Source organism: Onychostoma macrolepis, chromosome 02, assembly GCF_012432095.1.
Source record: "Onychostoma macrolepis isolate SWU-2019 chromosome 02, ASM1243209v1, whole genome shotgun sequence".
NCBI classification, from domain to species: Eukaryota; Metazoa; Chordata; class Actinopteri; order Cypriniformes; family Cyprinidae; genus Onychostoma; species Onychostoma macrolepis.
The window spans coordinates 20,195,378-20,221,294 of record NC_081156.1 but is presented as its reverse complement, the minus strand read 5'-3'; the positions used below and the strand labels follow the sequence as shown (position 1 = coordinate 20,221,294).

The window sequence follows — 25,917 nt, the reverse complement described above, 5'->3', positions numbered from 1 at the left end:
GAGACATTCATCTAGCGCACGCTTTCTTAGAAAAAAACAATGGGACTGCAGTGCAATTAAATGCAAAAAGGTGTTCTAAATAACAACTGAAATTGGCGCTACTTTCATGTAGCATCAGACCACTCAAAGTTGTCTCTTACAAACAAAACTTGCGCCATGCATCTTAGTTATTGATTTTAGAGGAAAAATTACCTGGGGACTTCAACCAGGCGAACTTTGTCTTTAAAATGCTATACAGAAAAAATCATAAACAGCCACATCACATTAAAAGATGGCAGAAAAAAATAACATTTCCTCCTGCAACAACATTCATTAGAAAGCTTTTTAAATTACTCACGACCACTCTAGATTTTATCACGTTATATTACAGTAAGGGGGTGTTCACACACTGTGCTAAATTTGACACATTTTTGTTGTAGAATTTATAATAAACAAACAAACAAACAGTTACAACAGTATACGAAAATCTTAAGTTATATGGGACTTTAAAATAGAAAATTCCTTTAAACGAATGGGATACAGAATACAGATCCTTAAATAGTATAGGTATAAAATACCTCATATATTCTATTCAAAACAAGTAGGCTAATTATTAACTATTAGTTGCAGTTGTGCTATCAACCAACTTTACGTGTGTGGATGATAGGTAAACTACCACAAAAAAAATCATTTTGTAAAAATTATTCAATCAATCAATCAATCAATCAATCAATCAATCAATCAATCAATCAATGTCACATGAGGAAGCTTACTCTTCAGCATGGCCAGTGTTCAAATCAAATCAACACTCTTACTGAAACTTAAAACTTTTGTGCCTGCATTAAATGGATATTTCACCAAAAAATAAAAATTCTGTCATCATTAGTCACCCTCAAGTTGTTCCAAACCAGTATGAATTTCTTCCTTCTGCTGAACACATGGAAGTCAATAAGGAGGACCAGCAATTGTTTGGTTACTCACATTCTTCAAAATAACTTTTATATGATAGAGTTTTCAGTTGTTTTTAGGTGAACTAGCCCTTTAATTCCCTTTATTCAAAACCTTTTCAGCTTTGCCATTCATGTAACACATGATGCCTCACATAAAACAATAAAATGCTCCCCGCTCCAAATGGCTATGAAATACATGGGCCTGTTGCAAAGGTGTCACGTGTGCACATAAATCAAGTGAGGCAATGTGAGGAAAGCTCACTTATCAAACAAAATAGAATGGGTTTGCTCAACCTTTTCATTTATATAATGTGGTGTATTTGAATGCCAGAAATTGGCATTAACAGAGGCATGTCCTTCATCTGCTGCCATCCTGTCTCCAGTATCCTGGCAGGATCATGACAGAGAGGGGTGATCTGCCATTAGCCACTGCCAATAGCCAGACAAACACTTAATATAATTCAAGTTCACTCAAGTTCAATATCTGCCAAAGAAAAACAAGACTTGAACGTTGTGTTGGAAGAACATTAAAGTCGATGTTGAACTAGGCCATGTTTCCAACCCTTCCTCTCATATTAAATCCTTAATACTTCATCTTGTCAGGTTAAGCTGCTAAGTGATAGCATTTCCATTGAATGATTTCTTCATGAAACGATTACTTATTAAACCATTTTTTTCATACTGAAAAATCATACTGACAAAATCTACAAAATCATACTGACGCGAACCACATCTAAAAAAAAAAAAAACATCTAAAAACAAACAAATGTACAACTCAGTAGGTATAACCTTTGATCAAGTTCACAAGCCCTCAAGTGCCACCACTGAGTCAGAGAGTCTTTGTCAAGAGAAGTGGTCAATTTTTCCACAAGAAATGTCACGTAAGCCAGTATGAGATCTAAATTGTGTCTCTTACACAAATACTCCAGTGGCCTATGACCCATGTTAGGGGATTAGATATACAACAGAAACCAAGAACACATGGCAGGGAATTGGAACAGGCAGCACCTCCCAAGTGCACTTCAGAGGCTTAACATGAAAGTTCAATCCATCCAACATCAATATCACACAAAACTCCCACACTGCCCTGTTCTATACACTGCAGACAGAAATAGATTTTGGAGTTTGCTGGGAAAAAAAAGCAACTCACATAATCCTTTTTGTCTTGTTTTCTAATAAAACATTCTTTAAGTAAACACAAAATCACATTTGCAGCTTGTTTGCAATACATGTGATATATGTCAGAGTGGAATAGGACAGTCAATGCCAATTTTAACAACACAATACTACCATGCTTTTATTGCTGCAGTACACAGTACACAGTATGCTAATTTTCTGTATGCAAATACTGCATCCCACAATGCAATGGACCTGACTTCATTTTCAGTGTGATCAGTGTCAACTTATTTGAAAAATAAAAACTGGATTTAAATGCAATAAATGCATAGTATACAGTATGTATACTGCACAATGTTTAGTAATATTTTGTAATCTATAGCATTCAATTCTAAACATATCCCAAGGATGCTAAAACAAAGCATAAAAGCATTTTATTATTATTATTATTAACAAAAGAGTTATCTTACAAAGAGATAGAGCAAATACATTTAGATTAAAGATTGCAAAGACATTTTTTTCGTGTATAGATGGTTTTTCACAATAAATATGGAAACTCCTATTAAGAAAGTAGAGTTTATTTTAATTTCATGTTCTTGTTCACTCCGCAACAGGGTATGTGAGAAATTGGCACCAATTAAGGTGATTTAATTAAAACCCAGTGTTTATATCTTAGTGCTGGATTATCTTTTAATTAAGTCGCGCGATGTAGCTAGCACTAGTTTGACTACTCGTAGAGCAAGACATTGATCGCCTTGACTCCTGACTGTACCGAAAACACCAACAGCACATTTCTGAGGATTTGGAAACATCTGACGCAGCGGTTACAGTAAGAGATGGAGCTTTCATTTTATAATTCCTTTCTTTGCACTTCGAGTTCTGCTGCCTGACACCGCGTACGGTCTGAGGCACGATAAGCCTATTTACTACCTGTTTGCTTTGACAGCTTTGGAGCTTCTGTGTGACTGTGATCCCCTTCCGCCTGCTCTGGGGGGGATTTAGGTAAGGCATTCATCATGGCACACACAGTGACTCACGCGTCTCTCATTCTGTTCTTTACACACACTCTCATTCACTTTCTCTCCATGCGGCAGCCCAGGTGGCAGTAAAAACGTGGCTTAAAATAGCAGCGAGTGTATTTTTAGACCTTCTACGTTTGAGTCGAGTTCCCGCTGAAACGTGCTCGTGCGTCAAATGTTATGAATGATGAAGTACTCGAAGAAATACTGTGGTGGTGGTTTAGCAGAAGGTGGTTTGTGGGATATTTTCAGTTCTGACCTCATCACTAAATGCTACAGAGGGAACAGGTTGCCATTTTGAAATCACAAAAGTCCAGAATACAAAAAAAAAACAGTCTGGACATTACTAATGGCATACATTTCACCTCTGTTTTTAGTATTATGAAAGGTAACGTGCACAAAAACACTCAATAAAAACTTTAAGGAGGCTTAGAATGACAATACGTACCGTTATTTCACACTTTCAAGTTACACTTAAAGTGTATTTTGTAACCCTTACTCAGAATTGTTTGTTTATATGCAGCGGTTTTCTACCCAAGAGCATCCTGGCGGTGGAAAATCACGTTAAGCATGCTGCGGTTACTCACATAGGTGGACTGTTCTCTCCGCCAGTGTCCCAGACCACAGCAATACATCAAGAGAACATCCAGGGGGGTCGTGATGATGGTGCAGCCAAGAAGAGATTCTAAATCACTCTTTCTATGACACACAGCCTCTGGATTCCTTTCCGTAAGGGACAGCCATCACATCAGTCTGATGAGAGACACAGCAGCATCAGCATCAGCAGCAGCAGGTAAGTGTCTCCGTTCCACACAGCCTCCGGTCCAGCCCATAGGTTTACAGAGCGTATAAAAAGCGGACATTCCTCCACGAACGGTGAAGAATGCTATGCAGTCAGTCAAAGTGAGTGATTCACATCTTCCTGCTGTCCTCCTGATGCTCGAGACCAACAGGCTCACAGTCCGCTGGCTCCAGGTGTGTGTGCGATTTATTTATTCGGCTCTTCCCTCGTTGAGTTCCTCTCCTTATTTATTTACGCCAGCCCGCACCCTCCCCAGACAAACCCCCCCACCCCTCCCACCGCACCCCTTTTTTTCAAAGACAGACACAGGCTCAGAGTTTAAAATTGATACACTGTGTAAATGTCATTTTCCTGCCTGACTTTCTCTGCGTCAGCTTGTCTCCGCCCACCCCGGCCAATCAGAATGCAGATGCCTGCCGCGTCTGGGTTGCCTTGTCTCCAGTCCACACAGGCAGAGGAGGCTGAAGTCCACCGTCTGCCGTCTCTCTTCCCTGCTTTCTGCTGTTCTCTACCTCCACGACTCCTCCCTGCCTGCTTCCCTCCCCTGTGGATTCAGGCTCTTTCTGTCTCTTTTTTCCCTCTATGCTGTCAGGGATGCTCCTGACTACCTGCGTTACCCCCTCGTTGTGTCCTTTCTGTTGCTGTAGTTTGCCGTTTTCTCTCGCTCCCTGTGTTGCTACACTGCATGCTAGAGCACTTAATGCAGGAGAAACACAGGCTGAATTCAAATGCACTTCCTTCTTCCTCTCATAGCTTTATCAGTCAGTCCACTCCTCTTCTTTATCTATATACTGTATCTGAGTGTCTGTCCTTGCTGTCTCCTCTCCCTCTGTTGTCCCCTGCTGAGGAGGCGAGCGAGAGCTCATGCAATTTCATTTGCAGCATCTGTTCACATGCTGACTGTCAAGTTTAAACGGAATGAATTAAAATTAAGCTCTATTCTGAAATCCGTGGGAGGCATGCCGAGGCGAACAATTCAGTCACACTCAGATATGGGTTTTTAACGTCTCCTTTCGAGGCAATAAATCACGCCTCATTGGTTAGATGAGAATAATGCTGAGCTGAGAAAATAGGCTTGAAATAAGCATTAGACAGAGAAAGAAAGCTATCATATTCAGAGGTTTCTCCTTGATATCATTGATATCATATGTAACACAACATCTTGGTCAGACACTTCAAATCAAGTACTACAAATCAAGTAAAAATCTGTTATTTGGTTAGCTCTTAGGTAACTGGTAAGTTACATAATATAAAGATAAGTTACTTAACAATATAAAGTAAAAAAAAAAAAAATTAACAATAGTACAATTATTGCTATTTTACTGCAATATGCTGTAAAACCTGTTTCTGGAAGTAAAAAGTATGAATTGCCATGTCATTTTCTGTTAAAATATGGAAGACATTGCATGTGTATATATATTTGATTATTTAAAAGTATATAATGTATTTTACAGTAAATTATTGATAAAATATTCATATATTTTTTGTTAAATTGTTTACATTTCATTCAAATTTAATCTGTCTGAGCTCTGTCACGTCACACTGCTATTGCTTTCAAGGTTACAAACACATTACGTGGTCTCTGACAACAAGTGTGACCATGTATAATGAAAAAATGATAGATGGAATTATAGCGTGCAGCAGTATATGAGATGCAATGGAAGGGGATTTCTAAACATCATGGAAATTCAAAAGCTGTATCTTATAATGTGCATTATAGTTGAATCAAAGTATTACTGGTCAGGCTTTTTATGAAAAGCAATCAGTTTTTACATTATGGGAACATGTACTGGTATAAGATCAACTTGCATTACCTTAAGTCAGTATCAACTGTAGCTGCACTCACATGCTGAAATGAAATCCAACAATAAACGCATGCAACATCAGATGCTCTTAATAAATTGCTATATTTTACAAATTTGAAAACATGACATTTGGCACAATGAATTAAAATGCACAATACTTGAAAAATGCATGAACTGTGATGCATAGAAAAACAACAAAATAGAAAGCCTTAATACATAATATACTAAAAATATTAACACAAACAGCATTTACACTACAAAAGTTTGGAATAATTAAGATTTTTTAATGTTTATGAAGAAAGTCTCTTATTCTCAACAAGGCTGCATTTATTTGATCAAAATACCATAAAACTATCATATTAGAATGATTTCTCAGAATCATGTGACACTGAAGACTAGAGTAATGGCTGCTGAATATTCAGCATTACTATCATATTAATAAGTTAAATTTCAAAATATATTAAAATAGAAAATCAGTTACTTTAAATGTAATAATGTCACAATATTACTGTATTTCTGCTGAAATAAATGCAGCCTTAGTGAGCATAATAAACCTTTTTTCAAAAACATTATTTTTAATTATTTCAAACTTTCCCTGGTATTATACCAATATATTCTACAATAAATATTAATAGAATGACTAAGCATTTAGATGTCTGTGTATCGTTTTGGCCACCTGTAAAATAAAAATCAAGAAATATACACATTTATTCTGAACCCTAAAACGTATTTACAATGTACAATACATGAGCTGTAAATCTGTATGGATTTCCTAATGCCCTCAGAACATGCTTCCTCTGTTCAGCAGTTTTAGTTTAGTCATGAAGACAAAGTAGACAAAAGATACCACAGTGAACATGTTCTTTAGTATGTACAGCACAGGGGTAATGTAACCGAAAACAGCCACCAGGCATATACGCACCGCCAGGAAGGGCAAATCTTGGGAGAGAACACTTGATGAAGCCAGCAAAGGACTGTCTGGAGTTATAACAACACGCAGGATGGACAGATAAGCAAGTATGTATATGGGAAACACCCATGCTGAGCAATACACCGAATCAATCCCGGCCACCCTCACCATTTCCACGGTGTCAAACCAAAACATGAAGGTGGCCACAAAGAGGTCATGCCGAGGGTCTCGAATCCAGACAAAGTGAAACGGACCCGAGTAAGAATGAGAGGAGTAGAGATATGCCGTGCTGCTGGTGCGAGAGGTGCCGCGTTCATCTGCATCCCTCCAACGTCCCGAAAGTGTCCCATTGCTGACCGGCGACCTTGGAGACGCGTCGACGTCCCGTCCATTAGCTGCAGCTGTCCGGATACGGATGTCACCTGCTCCAAGTGAGTCAACACCGGGCCTGGCATCTCAAAATCTAAATCAAATCCGCTTGCTTTTTTAAAAAGAGGATAAAAATAGAGCACAACTTAGACAAACAGATAATTTAATTGGACAAATTTATCGGTGGTTATCTCTTACCCTGTCCCGTCAGGCGAAGAGGGCGAATTTTCTCCACGATGTCCACACAAATGAGGGAGAACAAGACCAGAGAGACGGGGAGCTCAGTGAAGTGGTCACACTTAACGCCAGCATCAACTTGAACCTGCACAACCATAAATAGACCAGAGGGTTGCTGAGAGAACAAAGAGTCATGAGCAAAAAGCCTTTTATCATCCTCAAGAGAAAACTTTAGTGAAAGACTGAAAATGGAAGCAGTTTTGGATGTATCCCCAAAAACAAACTACACAGGTCATTTAAAGCAGCTGGACCAATGTGAAGACTCATATCTTCACCAGTCAAAAACAGTGAGATCCCTTTTCAAAACTGGTAATACATTGACAGTTGGCTGTAATACAGATCTATTCACATTCCACAGTCTATTATACCCCATCTTTGGGTTAATAGTAAATCTGCTGGTCTACCGTGAGTTACTGAGTACCTCGGAGAGAATCTGTTTACGAAAAGTTTCTGATGTCTTGATGAGCCTTACGGTTTTTATTACGGTTTTTATTACAGACTTCATTCTGAAAGTAAGATTACAAATGATCAGTATATGGTGTATATATACATGCAAATGGATACATATTCAAAATTAAATGTTCTATAAGATTGTGAAGTGCTATAAGGGAACCTTTTTTTAGATTATCCTGAAAAACTATACTCTAGGTGTCTGGAAACCATCACCAGTTTTAATGAACCCAATGAAATCAAAATGTTGATCTCAGGAACTTATAACATTACACAACTCGAAAACCCTCCACACTCTTAAGAAAAAGGTGACACAGTGATGCCATGGAACCACTTTTGGTTCTCTAAAAGTTAGTGTGAAGAACATTTAAAAATCTAAACAATCTTTTTTTTATCCCTCGCCACTATAAAGAATCTTTTGTGCAATGGAGAAGTTCCATGGATGGTAAAGGTTCTTCGTGGAACCGTAGATGCCAATAAAGAACATTCATTTTTAAGAGTGTACAGTAAATAATGGTTCTTGGTAGTAATATAGATTGTAATAATCATGAAGTGCTCAGTCATATGGTAGTTTCGTAGTGAGACGGAATAATGCATTACCTTTGAGCTGGCTATGATTATAGCAAAGCATGGTAAAGTGCTGAGGATCACGTATGCAAGTGTAACAGGTCTCCTGCAGAAGAAATAAGGGTGTTTTCATTGAGGGACGTGATTAGCATCACAAACTAAGAAACATAGTTTAGAAATTAAGAGCATAATTTCATATCAAATGGGCTTATAATGCAACTTGTGTTTATAGTTAATTGATTACATTTCATTAGTGACATGCTTTAATTAATCTGAAAATATTTTTGTACTTTCTCACATAGTTCTTCTATAGTTATATAGAACGATTTACATTGAACCAGTAAAGGCAAAAAGCTGATTCTGAATGGTGTACATTTGCAGTGACCAGTCACAAGACATGCATTTTCACTAAAATGAAAATTCAAACTAACATTTTAATGCTGAATAATTAGAGTTCATGGATCATACCTTTATAAAACAGTGACAGCGTAGAGAACGGTTTAGTACTCACCAGTTGGTTACTTCTGAGAAGCGCTGTTTCTTGAGGATGAAGTACTTCAAAGGAACCCACACAAACAGGGTTACGGACGCCACATAGGCCACCGAGGCCGCCACCACCAGCCAGTAGGCAGTGACACTAGACTTCACATTATGAATGACAGAAGCAAAGCGCTCCATTACTACAAACACAGGAATACAGAGACATGCGAACTGCAGAAGCTCATAAAGGATGAGTTTGACAGTCTTTCTAGAGAGCATCTTGACGGTATGAGTTTTCAGTAAATCCCTCTATGAGTGAGCCTCACTGAATGCATCTCTCACTGCACTGAATGACTGAGCGCTCTGGACTCTGTACACTGCCGCTGCTTACACTGCATTCTTACAGGTGCTCTTTTACTGCCACAGTAATGAAGCAGTCACGATTCTCTTTTTATGGAGTTATGGGAGCAAAAAGTGCCAGTAGCAAACTGAAACATAACAGTCATAATGACATGGACTGCAATGTCGCAACATCAAGACCATGTATTAATGGTGTTTTTAGCACAAAACTGGAAAATGTAAGTACCTTTATCTTTTATGTCTAATAGTATTTTGGTGAGGCTTGTAATGTGCGCTGTAAAAAATATATATATATATATTTATTTTTTTAGCAAGACTCCCTTATAACAAAATCAATTTGACTATTTTATTTTAATAAATTGAGTATTTTTTTCTCAACAAATTGCAAGATGTACACTACCATTCAAAAGTAGGGAGTCAGTATGATTTTTAATTTTTGAAAGAAGTTTCTTATGGTCAACAAGGCTGAATTTATTTGATTAAAAACATTAAAATTGCAAAATTTAATAAACAATTTAAATTGTTTTCTATTTTAATATATATACAAATTGTTTATTCCTCTTATGACAGCTGAATTTTAAGTAGCTATGCTAGTCTTCAGTGTCAAATGATCCTTTAAAAATGTTTCCAATATGCTGATTTGATGCTCAAAAAACATTTCTTACTATTATCAATGTTGAAAACAGCTGTGCTGCTTAACTTTTTTTGTAGAAACTGATTTTTTCAATTCTGTAAAAAAAAAAAGTTCAAAAGAACAGCATTTATTGAAAATGTCTTTTTTTGTTGTTGTGATAATGTAAAATATAAACTGTCATCTTTGATTAATTTAATGCATCCCTGCTAATAAAAGTACAGATTTCTTAAAAAAAAAAAAAAAAACACATTCTGACCACAAACATTTACTGGTAGCGTATACTATTTTTAAAATGTATTTATTGTTAAAACTGTATTATTTTGCTGTTGTTATTAATAATAACCAATTACCAAGTCTAATTTGTCTGGTTAAATTTGCACACCTGCAGCATACATTTTTTATTAACATTTTTACAGTGAAACTACTTATACCATACTAATTGTTCAAACTTTTGCACTACAAGTAAAGAGCTTATTTAACAAATAAGCCATCAATAATCCAACTAAACCATCTCTACCAGTCTACCAGAGCAAAGTGATGCATAAACATGAGACACAACGTGTGCTGTACATTTGGCCTAGTTTTATTGTGAATACTAATAATTAAGATGATTAAAATAGTACATACAAACAACGGGGTACATAGAACTGATACACCAAAAACAGTCATTTTCCCTGTGGATAAGGTTGACGTAAGGATTATCATCTCAGTGTGCAAATGCTAAGGTGTTACATTAGAACTGGCCCATGGTCCCAATTTCCCAGAATGTTCTCTATGAAACGTCAACAACTACTCTGATAACACTGGAGCTACACAGAGACAGAGATGTAGGGTACTGTCTTGGTTTAGAGTAGGAGAAGCATATGAACGGATGGAGTCTGCGCTCTTTAGTGTCTGTCTCAGCCCTTGCCAGGACTTACGAAAATAAGAGGTTAGTTCAATCATCCCACGCTACAGATCATTTACACATGATCATTCATTCCCAGGGGATACGGAGAGTTTGAAAAAAAAAATCCAAGCCAAGTATTTCTGTCATTTATTTTAAAACAGTTATGGAAAAGGGTTCGAGTGCAGGGTTAATGCCATTCAGGTTCTTCTTTGAGGGCGGAGGAAACGTATGTTTTAAGTGGACACATCTGAAATGAGGGTAATGAAAAGGGTAAATTAAAAGTGCATGATGTGGAGTAGCATTACTCCTCAACTTCCCATGTGCCCTTTCTACAGAAGAAGCAGCTGCTTTGAACATTACGCTCTAAAGACAGAAGTGAGCTCTCGTATATACACATCTGCACACAGGCAGAATATTACATCCTTCTATTAAAGTACTGTCAATTAAAACAGCAAAACGACAATCAAAATATAAATAAAATGCACTAAAAAACATCTGATCTTCTTAACACTGAAAATTGAGCTTAAAGACATTGGGGTGATGGGTCACTGTCAAGACAATGGCAGTGTTTCGCTACATGTTCTGGAGGAGAGGCGAGATGACTTATGAGGGCCTAAACACGCTCTCTTTTGCACACATATATACACACACACACACACAGATGAGAAATTAAAATGACGACGTAACCTCCCCTTCAGGACCTGTTGTGGCAAACACTGGATTATCGGGACCCACATTGGTACGGAAACGTATGTACAACACAAGCATGCTGTGTGTTTTCCTGCAAGAAACGTCTAGTTAATTATTACTATAATGATGCTGTCAAATAAACCGTATAACTTAGTGTTCCTCATCACCTTCAACAAAATGTTCTTATAAAAGAGACAAAAGAAGTATAAGATGGATCAGAACCACTCTGTGAGAACACCACCGGTTAGTAGTCAACAATCGGCACATCCTGTCGTGATCAGAATCAGGTGTTTGTTTGTAGTGTCTTAAAGAAAAGGAGGAGATATCTTTGTGTGAGCTTAATGTTCCTTGTTTCTGACTGTAAGTGTGTGTGTGTGTGTTTGTATGAGTCTCTAGGGATCCTATAAGAGGGCTTTCTCAGGGTAAGGGGTGTGTTGGCTCTCGGTGGAGGGCATGGTGTAGCCAGGAGTCTGGCTCATGGCTGCTGGAGCGCCGGCTGGGGTCTGGTAGGACTGGACATCAGCTGGAGGCATGCTGCCAGGGGTCGGGCTGTAGACTGGAGGCTGGCCCATGTACATATGGACATCACTGAGAAACAGATCAAATAATAAATGCATTTAATTTAATTATACAAATATCATAATAATCACCACCACCAGTAATGCATTAATAATAATAAGTTATTGTTAAATAACTAATACAGCCTTATTTGTATTATTTTAATTTGAATAATAATATTAATATTATTAAATATTTTATCTAAATCATACAAACATTATTAATGCATACAGCTTATTTTTTTATTATTGCTAATTTAATTAACTTGTTTTGTTAATAAGATCAACAAAAAATATTAAATATTTTATCCAATTATACTAAAACATTAATATTACGGCATCAATACAGCTTTTTTATTTTTTATTATTTTAAATGTAAAAACAATAACATATAATACTAAATTATTATTAAATATGCAAAATAAGCTTAATAATAATTATTAGGGCTGGGTTTTGACAAATTTCACAATTCGATTACCAATTCGATTCAATATCGATTATTTTGGATATATATATCAGGTACAGTACATGCCAAATTTTCTTGAAAAAAACAAAACAAACTAATGCTGTAAAATATACATGAGAATCAGTTGGTACTACATTACTATAATATTGAAGATTCAAATTGACTGATTTGTTAAAATTACACAATGAAGTTTTTTTCATAATATTACATAATATTTCTACTTCAATTCGTTTTTTTTGAAATATAAACAATGGTGGCTGTCAAAAAAGTAAAAAAAAACTTGGATTTATTCAAACAAATTAAAACATTGAAGAACAGTAAAATTTATAATGAATATGTTATATGGTGCATATATTCAGCAAAATGCCCCTCTCTACAGTTTATTTTCTATCTGACTAATGAGTTTATGGTCACCGAATATGTTTTTTTTCTGAGGTAAATGTGATGTTACGTGACATTGTTTACAAGCCATTATATTAATGTCTTTGCATGGCTAAAACACTGATTGAGCAATTATTTATTTAAGACACGGATTGTAAAGTTGTACTCTTTCTTTTAACTTGCCTTCGGATGTTTAGTCATGTTTATTTTGTGCTGAAACTGGTATTAATGTGGAGGAGACAATCAGTTCACGTGCGCTACAGCTACAGCAATCTGTCACTTCACGTTAAACAGCGCCAAAACGGCATTTACTGTTTGAATACTGCAATACAATGGACAGAATTTGAAATCTGAGACTTTGTTTCATATTAAAAGTACCAAAGCACAATGCTTATTGCGATTTATTGGATGGAAAGTGCCCTTCAACGTTCTGTCCATTAGGGCTGGGCGATATGAGCAAAAATTCATATCTCGGTATGTTTTGGCTGATGTGCGGTATACGGTATATATCTCGGTATTTTGTATTTGGATTAAACAAATAAAGTGAATGTAAGCATGAAGGCATACATTATGTGCAAAAATGGTTAAAATCACATTACATTCCAACATTGTAACATTGCAATCTAAAAACAAAAATAATGCTTTTAAAGCAGGGAGTTAAATTTACTAAACTAAAATTGAAAATGATAAAAAAAGCACAGACTAATTGAGTAAAAAGGCTATTTTGATTACTCCATTACACTTTACAGTTAGTGCTATCATACAAATACACGTACTTGTCGGTTTAAAATTCTACATATGTCACATTTATTTTCCAACTACAAATATTTCAGCGAAATGTATATTTTAGTCAGAGTTATTGCGCTCCTATTTCATTGCGCTCCGTCTGTTTGGTGCGCATGCAGCGGCGCTCGTTCTAAATGAAGTCTGTGAAGTTTAGTTTTTTATTAATTCATTAATATAGCTTTTTTTTTTTTTTTTAAATAACAACAACAACAAAAATCATGCAATTTTTTTTTTAATATACTAAAATTATTTTATTAGTGTAATATAGTAAAGTGTGATTACCTGGGAGCCGGCTGCCCGACCATTGGTGTTCCTGTTTGGTTCATTGCAGAGAGCTGCTCCATTGGAACGTTGTATCCCGGTACAGCTGTGCTGCCCATTGCATACTGCCCTCCAGTGGACTGGCCAGGGTACATCTGAAAAAATAACAGAGACATACCCTAATAGATCACTACCAAAATAATCAACAACAAACAATCATAATAGCAATTTAAATTATATCTAGCAAACTAACAACATACACACTTTGATCATCTGACAGACTCTGACCTGTTGGGAAGCGTTTGGGGTCTGCTGCATGTAGTATTGCTGGCTCTGAAGTTTGGCATACATAGTGTATACTGGGTCTTCATTCATTAGCTTAGCATAGAGAGACAGCGCTTCCATGACCTTCACGTTCAGATCGGACAGCTCCGAGTGTTTTCTGAAAACAAACACGGCAGATTTATTACACATGAGATCTATGGGGAATGATGTGTGCATTTGTCTCATTGGATTTCATTCACTAAAAATAATTGGAGGTTTGTTTACAGGCTTTGCTAGATGGGACTTTTTGAATACCTGTCAGTGTCCTCCAACTTCTGATCAATGAGAGGACCCATCTGGTTGCAAGCAGCTAATTGGGAGAAGAGGAACAATTATGAATCAATGAATCAATCTTTTCAACACAGAACCAACATACGGATCCGGTTTTAGACTCACCCTCCAACTGCAGGAGTTCACAGGTGTCTGACTGGTCATCTGTTGGATCCGCACTCTGGATCATCTGAAGCAGCTGGTCCATTTTCTCCTGCGGAACATTGCAGAAATTACAAACTAGACTGCATGACACTTCTATGAGAGCTGCAACGACTAATTCTAACACAGGTCTCCACTAAAAGCATCTGACGTCTTTGAAGGGAAAGAGTGAATCATTAATTTCACTATGCAATTTCATGTGCTTTGTAGTTGTAAGGGGTATGTATAAGAAATACAGTGAGAAATATGCAGCCTCACCTCGTCGATGTAGACAGGCTCTGGCTCAGGTTCAATCGTCTCCACCTGGACATCTTCACTGAACTGCACTGTCTTCTTCTCTGTTTTCACTAAGGAAAGAAAAACATTAAAGATGACAATGTAATGTAATAAGCAGAGAACAGAAATCCAAAACGATATTGTTTTGACAATGCACACTGGGCTACAAAAGTCTGATACCACATTGAAAATATGGGATTCAAAATAATTGAATCCTGGAAATGAACAAAAACTGACATTTGGAAGATTTTGGTTTTCAAAACAAGGATTTTGTGACATTGATCATGTGAATTCCTTTGTACAGATGGTCAAATGTTCTTCCAAAACAGCTCAAGATGCTCTTCGGATCATTCTCCAATCATGCTGACATGATTGCTTGGCATGATAAAGCTAAATTTTATATGGACATGAAATTGATCTTATATGGACAATCATAAGAAGAATGCAGATAATTTTGAAAAAAATTGGGGTCTCTGACATATTTGGCCTCCAATGTAGTTGCAGTTTTTCATTGTACTGAAATACTGAATGACTAATATACAATGCCAGTCAAAAGTTTTTTTTTGTCTCCTATGCTCACCAAGGCTGCATTTACTTAATAAAAAAATACAGCAAAAGCAGTAATATTGTGAATAATTATACAAATTCAAAATAACTCTTTTCTATTTTAATATATTTTAAAATGTAATTTATTCCTGTAATGGCAAAGCTCAATTTTCATCAGTCATTACTCCAGTCTTCAGTGTCACATGATCCTTCAGAAATCAATCCAATATGCTGATTTACTGCTCAAGTTACGTTTATTATTACCATGTTTGGGGAAAAAAAAAAAAAAAAAAAATGAAAAGAGAAAAACTATTAGAAAATGTTGTGAAACAGAAAGAGACTTTGAGGGGCTGCAGACTGTCAGGTGGAAAAGAGTAGATGTGACAGCTTTACTTACTCATCTCAGGCTCTGCTGTCAGGTCTGCTGTCACAAAGTTTGATGGGAAAAGCCCAACACCCTGATACGTCTCACCCTTCCACCAATTAGGGTCACTGTGAGAGAAGAGATGCTTAAGCCACCTCCCAATAATTGTCATTTAAAAAAAAAAGAAACTCTTTGGCTGTGTTTGGAATCATTCACTCAGAGTTCTCTACAGAGTTCTGAATGTCTACTAACCGCCTCACACTACTTCTGTTTCATAGTCATGTGCTTGTAGCTTAGCAACCAAAATCAGCTGAATTGATTAAACTGACCAAAGTGGAAACAAGCCTTCCAAACAGAATAAAAATGACCAGCGTGTAGTGAATATCATATGAAGGGAATGATTTCAAACACAGCCTGTGAGTGAAATTCATTGTGACCATCAATGAACAGAACCAGACTCACCTGTCATCCAGGATAGTGATGATCTCGCCTGATTTAAAGGTGAGCTCGTTGTCCTCGGCTGCCTCAAAGTCATAGATGGCCCTGACCTTTCTGCCGTCAGCCTTGTGAGATGTGAGGAGGCTGCTGGTGCTCGGGTAGAGGCCAGACAGAGAGACCTGAGGCTGCTGCTGTTGCCGCTGGTCCTTCAGAGACAGTTCGATCGCTGAGAAAGAGAGAGAGAGAGAGAGAGAGATTACCTCTCTTTCTTCAAGACAATTCATTGTAGACCTTAGCATTACAGATTTGCACCCACCTTTAGCAAGGTCTTCTTCTTCTTTCTTGTTTGTTGATGTTGCAGGGTCTTTAGCTACTAATGCAGGACTGGCTTTAGCTTGTTCTGCTGCCTGAACAAATAAAGTTAAACATCTCATTACTTAATATCACACACATATTTTCTCCATATAAAGGTTAAGACTCATTCACACAAAGTCTGACATAACAGAACAAACAAACAAGGTAACATATAATCAACACTCAATATACTGTATTCTACACTGTCTGCATATAATATAAAATAATTTTTGACAGAAGTCATATGCTTACGAAGCATTTATTTAATCAAAAATACAGTAAAAACAGTAATATGAAATATATTTTAAAATTACACTTGTCTATTTTATATTATTATTATTTAATTATGAAATTTATTCCTATGAAAAAGCTACTTTTGATTAATATTTTTGTGGAAACCAAGATATATTTTTTTATAATTCTTTATTAGAACAATGTTCAAATGAACAGCATTTATTTGAAATATAAATGTGTTTTAAAACATTATAAATGTTTTTCTGTCACTTCTGATAAATTTAATGCATCTTTGCTGAATAAAAGTATTAATTTTATTTATTATTACTATAAAAAGTGAATATACTCTAGGAAAAAAATTTACTGACCCCAAACCTTTGAACGGTCGTGTGTGTGTGTGTGTGTGTATTATATACAGTATCTCACAGAAGTGAGTACAACCCTCACATTTTTTGTAAATATTTTATTATATCTTTTCATGTGACAACACTGAGGAAATGACACTTTGCTACAATGTAAAGTAGTGAGTATACAGCTTGTATAACAGTGTCAATTTGCTGTCCCCTCAAAATAACAACACACAGCCAGTAAGGTCTAAACCGCTGGCCACAAAAGTGAGTACACCCCTATGTGAAAATGCCCAAATTGGGCCCAATTAGCCATTTTCTCTCCCCGGTGTCATGTGACTCGTTAGTGTTACAAGGTCTCAGGTGTGAATGGGGAGCAGGTGTGTTAAATTTGGTGTTATCGCTCTCATTCTCATACTGATCACTGGAAGTTCAACATGGCACCTCATGGCAAAGAACTCTCTGAGGATCTGAAAAAAAGAATTGTTGCTCTACATAAAGATGGCGTAGGCTATAAGAAGATTGCCAAGACCCTGAAACTGAGCTGCAGCACAGTGGCCAAGACCATACAACGGTTTAACAGGACAGGTTCCACTCAGAACAGGCCTCGCCATGGTCAACCAAAGAAGTTGAGTGCATGTGTTCAGCATCATATCCAGTGTGTTTGGGAAATAGACGTACGAGTGCTGCCAGCATTGCTGCAGAGGTTGAAGGGGTGGGGGATCAGCCTGTCAGTGCTCAGACCATACGCCGCACACTGCATCAAATTGGTCTGCATGGCTGTCGTCCCCAGAGGTTGCGTTAGACTTTAATATTATCCGTCATTTTGACGGACAGGGTCGTAAAAATTCCGTCATAATCTATTATTACCAGTCATTTTAATTTTCGTATTTTAATTATAATAACCCATTTAATTGCTTTTATTTTTGTTCACGTTTTCATTTTTAATAATGAACCTAAAGAACGAGCATATTGGCTTATGCATTTATTTATTTAAGAAGAGAACAGATGAACAGAGACTGCGTCAGTGACAGCGGAGGACACTTAAAACAACAAAATATGCTAGTGCTGGATTAAAAAAAATAAAAAATAAAACCGATTTCTCTGTTTTAATAGATTTTTATTTGTATGAACCAATATCGTTTCTTAACTCCCAATCGATGCTGTTTTCATTTGATGAATGCACAGTAACGTTAGGCAATCGGCTAAGCTTTGTGCGTTGTTACTTTTGATATGAAATGCAGTCTCAGGTTTCAAATTCTGTCCATTTTATTAGGAAATTCAAGCAATAAATACCGTGGCGTGATAGATCGCTGTAGACACCTCAGATCAAGCGATTCGCTTTACTATATTCGCCTGTGCGGAATCAAAGACATTTGACAAAGCAAAAGACCTTTATTTTTGTTCTGGAGACTATCACACGCTCTGCTGCCTCACTGGAGCGCACTCGCCACCAACTGGACAGGGCTGGGAATTACAGTTATAAACTACAATAGATCACCCTCAGTGTGTGTAATCTGCCAAAGTGACGGACGGACTTCAGATTTTTCCGTCACTGCTAAAAAAATTCCATCAATGACGGAGAATTTTCGGTTAACGCGACCTCTGGTCGTCCCAGAAGGAAGCCTCTTCTTAAGATGATGCACAAGAAAGCCCGCAAACAGTTTGTTGAAGACAAGCAGACTAAGGACATGGATTACTGGAACCATGTCCTGTGGTCTGATGAGACCAAGATTATTTGGTTCAGATGTTGTCAAGCGTGTGTGGCGGCAACCAGGTAAGGAGTACAAAGACAAGTGTGTCTTGCCTACAGTCAAGCATGGTGGTGGGAGTGTCATGGTCTGGGGCTACATGAGTGCTGCCGGCACTGGGGAGCTACAGTTCATTGAGGGAACCATGAATGCCAACATGTACTGTGACATACTGAAGCAGAGCATGATCCCCTCCCTTCGGAGACTGGGCCGCAGGGCAGTATTCCAACATGATAACGACCCCAACCACACCTCCAAGACGACCACTGCCTTGCTAAAGCTGAGGGTAAAGGTGATGGACTGGCCAAGCATGTCTCCAGACCTAAACCCTATTGAGCATCTGTGGGGCATCCTCAAACGGAAGGTGGAGGATGTCGTCATGGAGGAGTGGAAGAGGACTCCAGTGGCAACCTGTGAAGCTCTGGTGAACTCCATGCCCAAGAGGGTTAAGGCAGTGCTGGAAAATAATGGTGGCCACACAAAATATTGACACTTTGGGCCCAATTTGGACATTTTCACTTTCCCATCACTTAGATAAAGGTTCATCTTTGTGGCCAGCGGTTTAGACATTAATGGCTGTGTGTTGAGTTACTTTGAGGGGACAGCAAATTTACACTGTTATACAAGCTGTACACTCACTACTTTACATTGTAGCAAAGTGTCATTTCTTCAGTGTTGTCACATGAAAAGATACAATAAAATATTTACAAAAATGTGAGGGGTATACTCACTTCTGTGAGATACTGTGTGTATATATATATATATATATATATATATATATAAATGTGACGAGTCGGCTGCCTCCCCCCTTATTATCATCACCACCCCGTCCCTTATTCACCGCCCTTCACCAGGCTCCCGACGGGAGTGGGTGTGCGAGAGAGGAGGGGCGCTGAATTCGCTAGGGCTAGCGGCGTGTGATGAGGCACACCTGAACTGAATGGAGCCTCATCACCGCCGCTGTTTAAATGCCGAGCACGCCTCTCCTCGAGAGACCGGTCTCTTCCCCCATGCATGCACGCTGGTGTCCTCGTGGGTCCAGGAAGGGAGCGTAGAGGGACTTCCGCACCACCAGAGACGTGAGCTGCCGAACCCGCGGTCCGGACGAAAGCCGCACCCGTGTTACGGCAGTCGGGCCAGGATGCCGGGCCGAACAAGTCCCGCCGAATGCCGTGGACCAAGAGGAAGAGCCGCCGCTATTATGAAGCTGCCGCCCCTCGTGCCCCGGACCCGAGTGGGAGCACGTGCGGCCACCAGACTCCGCCCCTTACCTGGACCCTCCCTTCCACTGCCCTCCTTCACAAGCCCCGCAGCACGACGAGGACACCAGACCCCCTGTTTATTTTGGACACTTTATTCCCTTTGGACACTTTATTTTATTGTTTTTGTTTAATAAAAGCCTCTCCGAGGCCTGACGCCACACCCACTGTGTCTGTCGTTTGCTCCTCCCGTCACATATATATATATATATATATATATATATATAGATAGATAGATAGTGCCCTCCATAAGTATTGGAACAGTAAAGACAAAATTGCTCTATTGGCTGTGGAGTCAAGACATTTGCAAATATGATTAAAAGATGAATATGAAACAAAACTTCTCTCCTAGATTCACGAAATTGTCATCCATAAAATGCGTTGCTGTTCTGTTGCAAGTAATCTTAATGATTCCTAAATGCATCTACTTTCGGAAGGCCAAATAAAGTGCTTTTGCTTTCGCCTAGAAACACAGCTTCTCCCTGACACTGCTGCATCAACACTACTGCAGTTACTAAAACCACGCCTTACGCAAATATTTCCACATCGTGACGTAGACATGTGGGGGCGTGTTTGAATGAGCCGTTTTAGGGGGGCGTGGCAGAGTTTTAACTCTGATAAAGAATATCTCTTTGGTTTTGAGACTTTAGTCCTTGCAACTTCAGGGATCTTATCTATGCACAATAAGCTTGTAACACTCCAAAGAGAAAGCAAAACTTGAAATTGCATCATATGACCCCTTTAAAAGCTATTATTTAGTTGCAGATCCCTTGCACACACTCACAGCAGTGAGTCTGAGACCCATAGACATGACCAGACTCTTGGTCCTTTGAAATGCTTTCCCCAGCCTTTAATGCAGCCAATTCCAACTGTTGCTTGATTTGGGGGGTTTCTGCCTTTAGTATCCTCTTCAGCTGGTGAAATTCATGTTCTATCGGATTTAGATCTTGAGATTGATTTGGGCAATCTAAGACTTACCAATTCTTTGCCCAGATAAACTCCTTGACTGAACTGGCAGGGTGTTTTGGGTCATTGTCCTGATGCAATATGAAGCACTTCCCAATGAATCTGGTGGCATTTTCTTGAACATTGGTAGCCAAGATGGTTTTGTACCCTTCCAAATTCATTCTGCTACTGTCATCATACATTAAAGGGGTGGTTTACTGCTTTTTTTCTTTGCTTGATTGTGTTTATGGGGTGCAATATAACATGTCTTTGTGTTTCGTTTGTTAAAAAACGCCTTATTTTTTATATATTTCACCTTTATTGTAAGCCGCTTTCTCCTCTGTCATTTGAACGACCGGTTGACTTCCTGATTCTATGAAACCACTCCCTCAGAAACAGGCAATGGGCTCAGATTGGTTAGTTGGGCGGGTGTGTTGTGATTGGCTAAACTGCGTACTGCACATTGTCCGGAAACTTCACGCCCATTACCTTTACGGGCGACAGTTGCATGTGCTCCGGTCAAATGTAAATAATGGTGTCAATATTGCCGTATCAGTTTGAGCCAGAATCAGACCCAGAAAGCAGTAATGAAGAGAGTCAAGCAGAACTTCCGCAAGCACGGCTCTTACAAAACGTTTCTGAATGGAAGTTTGCTGTTGTGATTACATATAATTTTTTGAAGTTTGTACACGTTTGTCTTATACACACAAAATAGCATCGAACTAACTGGCTACTATAACAGCGTTGGCTTGTGTTTACGATCAAATCGAAAAATTACGTCATAAAGTATACATGGAAAATACATTTACAAAATTAGTACATAATTACAAATTCGGGTCCAAAATGTTTGTATGCGTTTGTCATAGACACACGAAATAGCATTTAACTAACTGGCTACTAAAGCCAGCGCTGGCATTTGTTTACGTCCTTGATAAAACTAAAACATTACGTCTGAAATTATACATGCAAATACATTTAAAATTATGAAATCTTACTTACAGGTTGTGGCCCAACAACTGCTGCCTCTGGTTTTAAAGTTGTAACTGCTCCATGTTTTAGTAATAGTTTCTGTGTGAATCCGACATTGAACTCGTGTAGATTCTGGAAGCTGTCTTCCGTAAAATGCGCAGCACAGAGAGCTAAATTAGGATTGTAATTGTCAGGAACATAATCAAACATAAATTTTAACCATTGTTGACGAACTACAGCATCCATAGGAAGCCAGAAGACCTGACAGCTGGGTGAAAATAACACCGTTTCGACGGCATGGCTACAACTCTCCACTATAACTCTTCCTCTTCGACAAAGCCACAGAACATGGCCTTGCCCCCTCTTTGGCATGTTCCGGAGGGTTGATGCAAATTTATGGGGTTTTTTTATGTATGCAACCCGGGAAGTATCTCGTTGTAGTCCTGTATGAGTCGTTTTTGTAGGCATTAAACTTCCTGATTTTTAAAAGACGATATCTCCGCTTACGTTGAACTTTCAGCGCAGCAACTTTGCAGATGCTGTTCATGCACCAACAGCAACATTACACACTATTTAAAATGAAAAAAGTGAAAATCGCAGTAAACCACCCCTTTAAGTCATCAGTAAAGTTGAGAGGGCCTGTTCCAGAGACAGCCATACATGCCCATGCCATGACACCACCTCCACCATGCTTTACAGATGAGGCTGTATGCTTGGGATCATTTGTGGTTCCCTTTTTTTCTCCACATTTTTGCTTTCCCATCACTTAGATAAAGGTTCATCTTTGTCTCATCGGTCCATAAATGCAGTTCCAAAACTCTACTGGCTCACCTCTGCGCTTTTTTGCAAACTCTAATCTTGCCTTTCTATTTTTGGTGCTGGTCAGAGGTTTGCATCTTGCTGTAGCCTCTGTAATTCTGTGTCAAAGTCTCCTGAGGACAGTAGATTGTCAGAGCAACACCCCAGCTTTCTGGAAGTTGTTGGTGATTTTACAGACACATATTTTAGGTTTCATTTTCACAGCTTTTATGATTTGTCTGTCATAAACTGCTGTTGTTTTTCTCAGTCGATCAGGTCGTGGTTGGTTGCTGGCATCGCTGGTGGTTTCCAAACTCTTGATTTCTCCATGCCCTTTGTTTTTGCTAGAGCTCTAAACGACTTCCTCTTTTCTTTTAGCATCCAAATTGCTTGCTTTTCTCTCAAAGTCAGCTCCCTTGTCTTCATCCTGGTTTGTGTGTCGTCATCGAATGCAAGACTCAGAATGCAGAAGTAATGGATATAACTGATACGACACATTCCCTGCTTTTAATATCTGAAGAATTAATGCAACAGGACACAGCTGATCACTTAGAAAGACCTATGAGGCAACTGTTCAAATACTTCTGCTCACGTCAGATAGGGGGATGAAACTCTAAAAGTGCTGATCTTCTTAGCTGGTAAAACATGTGTGTGTTGAAACACCCAATAATAAAGTGACATTCTGTAGTCATCTTTTAATCATATGTACAGATTTCTTGACTCCACAGCTAACAGAGCAATTTTGTCTTTACTGTTCCAATACTTTTGGAGGGCACTGTATATTATATATATATAAAATATAAATGTGTGTGTGTATGTATGTGTATTTCTGACTCAATGTGAGGGAGTTAGATTGCTTTCATTTAAAAACTTCCTTTAATATCATGTTGTGCAAGTTTTATGTTCTAAAGACTGAGATTTGGCCTTTAAACTGAAACTGCACTCCAGACACACATTTAATTCCCCACATACTTATTATATAAATAACAGGCAGATCAGTGGATTAGGCTGCTCACCTGAGAGCCCACGGCAGGGAAGATGACGCCCTGTTCTCTGAGGTTCTTGATCATGGCCGATATGAGGCTGAGTTGGGGGTCATTACGGAAATCCTCAGCCCATTCCACCATCAGAGCCTTCAACTTCTCACACACTTTTGGGTGACCCTTGAGAAAAAAAGACAAACATCAATCTTTTGCTGCTGGAATAAACAATTGAAGCATGCAGTATTTCTACAAACAAAATGAAAAACATACCTTATTTAGCACGTTGCTAACTTCACTAGCAAATTCCCTGGAGCAAACCTCTAAATGGAATATTTTTCCACAGTTTGACACACACGCACCTAGTAGCTATGGAGAAGAAAACACTCATTTCATTCTTGACAGCTTATTAATGGCTTCTGATGTTTGCATACTTGAGATTGAAGCATGAATTCTCAGCCAGTAGAAAGCATTAAGAATCATTTGCCTTACCGTCAATGCTTGCATGGCAACATGCGGATCCTTGTGATTCACTCTCCTCATTATAGATCGCAGACATTCTTTAGGCCTTCAGAGGACAAGCAATTACATTTAACATTTTATACACCCATTAATCTAAAAGACACTCTTAAAAAAAATCCAGAATGCTCATTCACTAACCCAGTGCGAGACTGTCCAATCTTGTCACAAATGTCCAAAATGAGGCCCCAGTCCTCAGCTGTGTTCATCTCACTTGTCGCTTTCTCTGCAAAAGAATAGTTACTCAAGTGTTTATCCCTCATAATGATAAATGTTTTCTGTGATTTTGACAGATTCAGTGGCATAACATTCATTTGCAAATTAATGAATGTGTATCTGTGAAAGGCCACAGGCTCTGTTACACCTAATTATAGAAACCAGAGTCAGAAATAAGCCAGTGCCTAAGAAAATAAAAATACCACTAAAAGGGGGAGAAAAAAAACAAACAAAACAAGCCCAGATAATTAAAATGTGAGGGCAAAAAAGCCCCAGGTTATACGGTAATAATAATAGGTTATAAAAATGGCTTATAATTCAGATATATCTATAAAATTTAGGGTTGTTAAGACTATTTTCATGTTTTTGAAAGTCTCATAATCATCAAGGTTGAATATGTATTTAACAAAATTACAGTAAAAAATAAAGTAAAAACATTTCAATTTTGTGCACAAGAAACATTTCTTAACAATAATGAAAGTGCTGTTTAATATTTTGTGGGAACTGTGATACAAACTTCAAAATAATTTATTTGAAATTCAAATCCTTTGTTTGGAAATGACATTAAAGATTATAATGTTACAATTTAATTCATCCTTGTTGAATAATTAAAAAAAAAAAAAAAAATCTTACTGACCCTAAACTTTTGAATGTTAGTGTATATGCCAGATCTGTGTTTCCATTACATTTAAGAATGTGGCTTTTGTTAATTTATTAAACCAGGATGTTAATCATGCCACAGTATTTTGTTATGAATCTCTATTTACAGCAACTTTTATTATTTTACTTTGATGTGGATTAAATTTTATAAATCAACAGCCAAAATTGTTTAAAGCCCCATGAAAATCAATTCCAGCCCAGGAAGCCAATATTTCCCACAACAAAAAAAGTTAATTTATAACAGAACAATAACCCTGTTTACAGAAGGTTAACCAATGACCTACATTTGTTGTGAGATTATGTTTGTCAATCTAGCAAGCTGTAAAATAGAAGACAGAGGTCAACCAAAACACACACTGGTCGTGTTCAGTATCTGTGATCTAGTACAGAAACAGCCCTACAAAACATTTACAATAAACAAAACCGGCCAGGAGACTAATTCTACACAGAAAATTCTTCAATGCCATGAGTCCAGCTCAAACAATGACATCTGCAGCTACTGTACATCACTCCAGAAGTCACTGTCAAAATCTGACATTCCCAACATCTGCAAAGTCTTAACATATTCAGATCACCTTATATGTGAATGTGCAAAAATAACCCTTATGCTAAATTTCATGCACCTCCTAAAACGCGTGCATTTATATTGTAACCACACAGGCAGTAAAACTATCATCAGCAGGCTCATACAATAATGATACAGACAATACTGTAATCTTAATAAAGGCCTATTATAAAGGATACAGTAATGCAGTTGGAAAATCACCAGTCAGCAAAACAAACACGGCTAATAATAT

The 25,917-nt window shown here is 37.9% G+C and overlaps 3 protein-coding genes and 1 long non-coding RNA gene across 5 annotated transcripts in view; 1 reads left to right on the top strand and 3 right to left on the bottom strand.

The window, feature by feature from the left end:
- cacnb2b (calcium channel, voltage-dependent, beta 2b) overlaps positions 1 to 4,114 on the bottom strand; it is a 29,299-nt gene extending 25,185 nt beyond the window's left edge. Inside the window, exon 1 of one of the 2 annotated variants that reach the window (XM_058796131.1) lies at positions 3,652 to 4,114. In XM_058796131.1, coding sequence (XP_058652114.1) covers positions 3,652 to 3,699 — 48 coding nt within the window. In that variant the 5' untranslated portion in view covers positions 3,700 to 4,114. Of the gene's footprint in view, positions 1 to 2,975; positions 3,175 to 3,651 lie in introns of those variants that run through there. The other variant, XM_058796121.1, reaches the window with a different exon arrangement.
- LOC131552407 (uncharacterized) lies at positions 2,790 to 3,722 on the top strand. The gene is made up of 3 exons (XR_009273960.1): positions 2,790 to 2,874; positions 2,992 to 3,047; positions 3,588 to 3,722. It is a non-coding gene; the product is annotated as an uncharacterized LOC131552407 (long non-coding RNA).
- Positions 4,115 to 5,451: 1,337 nt separating the features above from the next.
- On the bottom strand, positions 5,452 to 9,040 carry tmem236 (transmembrane protein 236). The gene is given in 5 exon segments (XM_058796158.1): positions 5,452 to 6,976; positions 6,979 to 7,062; positions 7,149 to 7,272; positions 8,238 to 8,310; positions 8,716 to 9,040. Coding segments are annotated over 5 exon segments (1,053 nt in total). The 5' UTR covers positions 8,964 to 9,040; the 3' UTR covers positions 5,452 to 6,452.
- Positions 9,041 to 10,240: 1,200 nt separating this feature from the next.
- Positions 10,241 to 25,917, bottom strand: part of LOC131552399 (collectin-12-like) — a 57,961-nt gene continuing 42,284 nt past the window's right edge. Inside the window, exons 11-23 of the mRNA XM_058796170.1 lie at positions 24,386 to 24,470; positions 24,218 to 24,293; positions 23,999 to 24,094; positions 23,762 to 23,908; positions 16,405 to 16,495; positions 16,113 to 16,314; positions 15,684 to 15,778; positions 14,723 to 14,811; positions 14,429 to 14,516; positions 14,288 to 14,342; positions 13,997 to 14,150; positions 13,730 to 13,863; positions 10,241 to 11,845 (exon numbers count right to left, since the gene is read on the bottom strand). Of these exons, the coding sequence (XP_058652153.1) occupies positions 11,659 to 11,845; positions 13,730 to 13,863; positions 13,997 to 14,150; positions 14,288 to 14,342; positions 14,429 to 14,516; positions 14,723 to 14,811; positions 15,684 to 15,778; positions 16,113 to 16,314; positions 16,405 to 16,495; positions 23,762 to 23,908; positions 23,999 to 24,094; positions 24,218 to 24,293; positions 24,386 to 24,470 (1,499 nt within the window). The 3' untranslated portion in view covers positions 10,241 to 11,658. The remainder of the gene's footprint in view (positions 11,846 to 13,729; positions 13,864 to 13,996; positions 14,151 to 14,287; positions 14,343 to 14,428; positions 14,517 to 14,722; positions 14,812 to 15,683; positions 15,779 to 16,112; positions 16,315 to 16,404; positions 16,496 to 23,761; positions 23,909 to 23,998; positions 24,095 to 24,217; positions 24,294 to 24,385; positions 24,471 to 25,917) is intronic.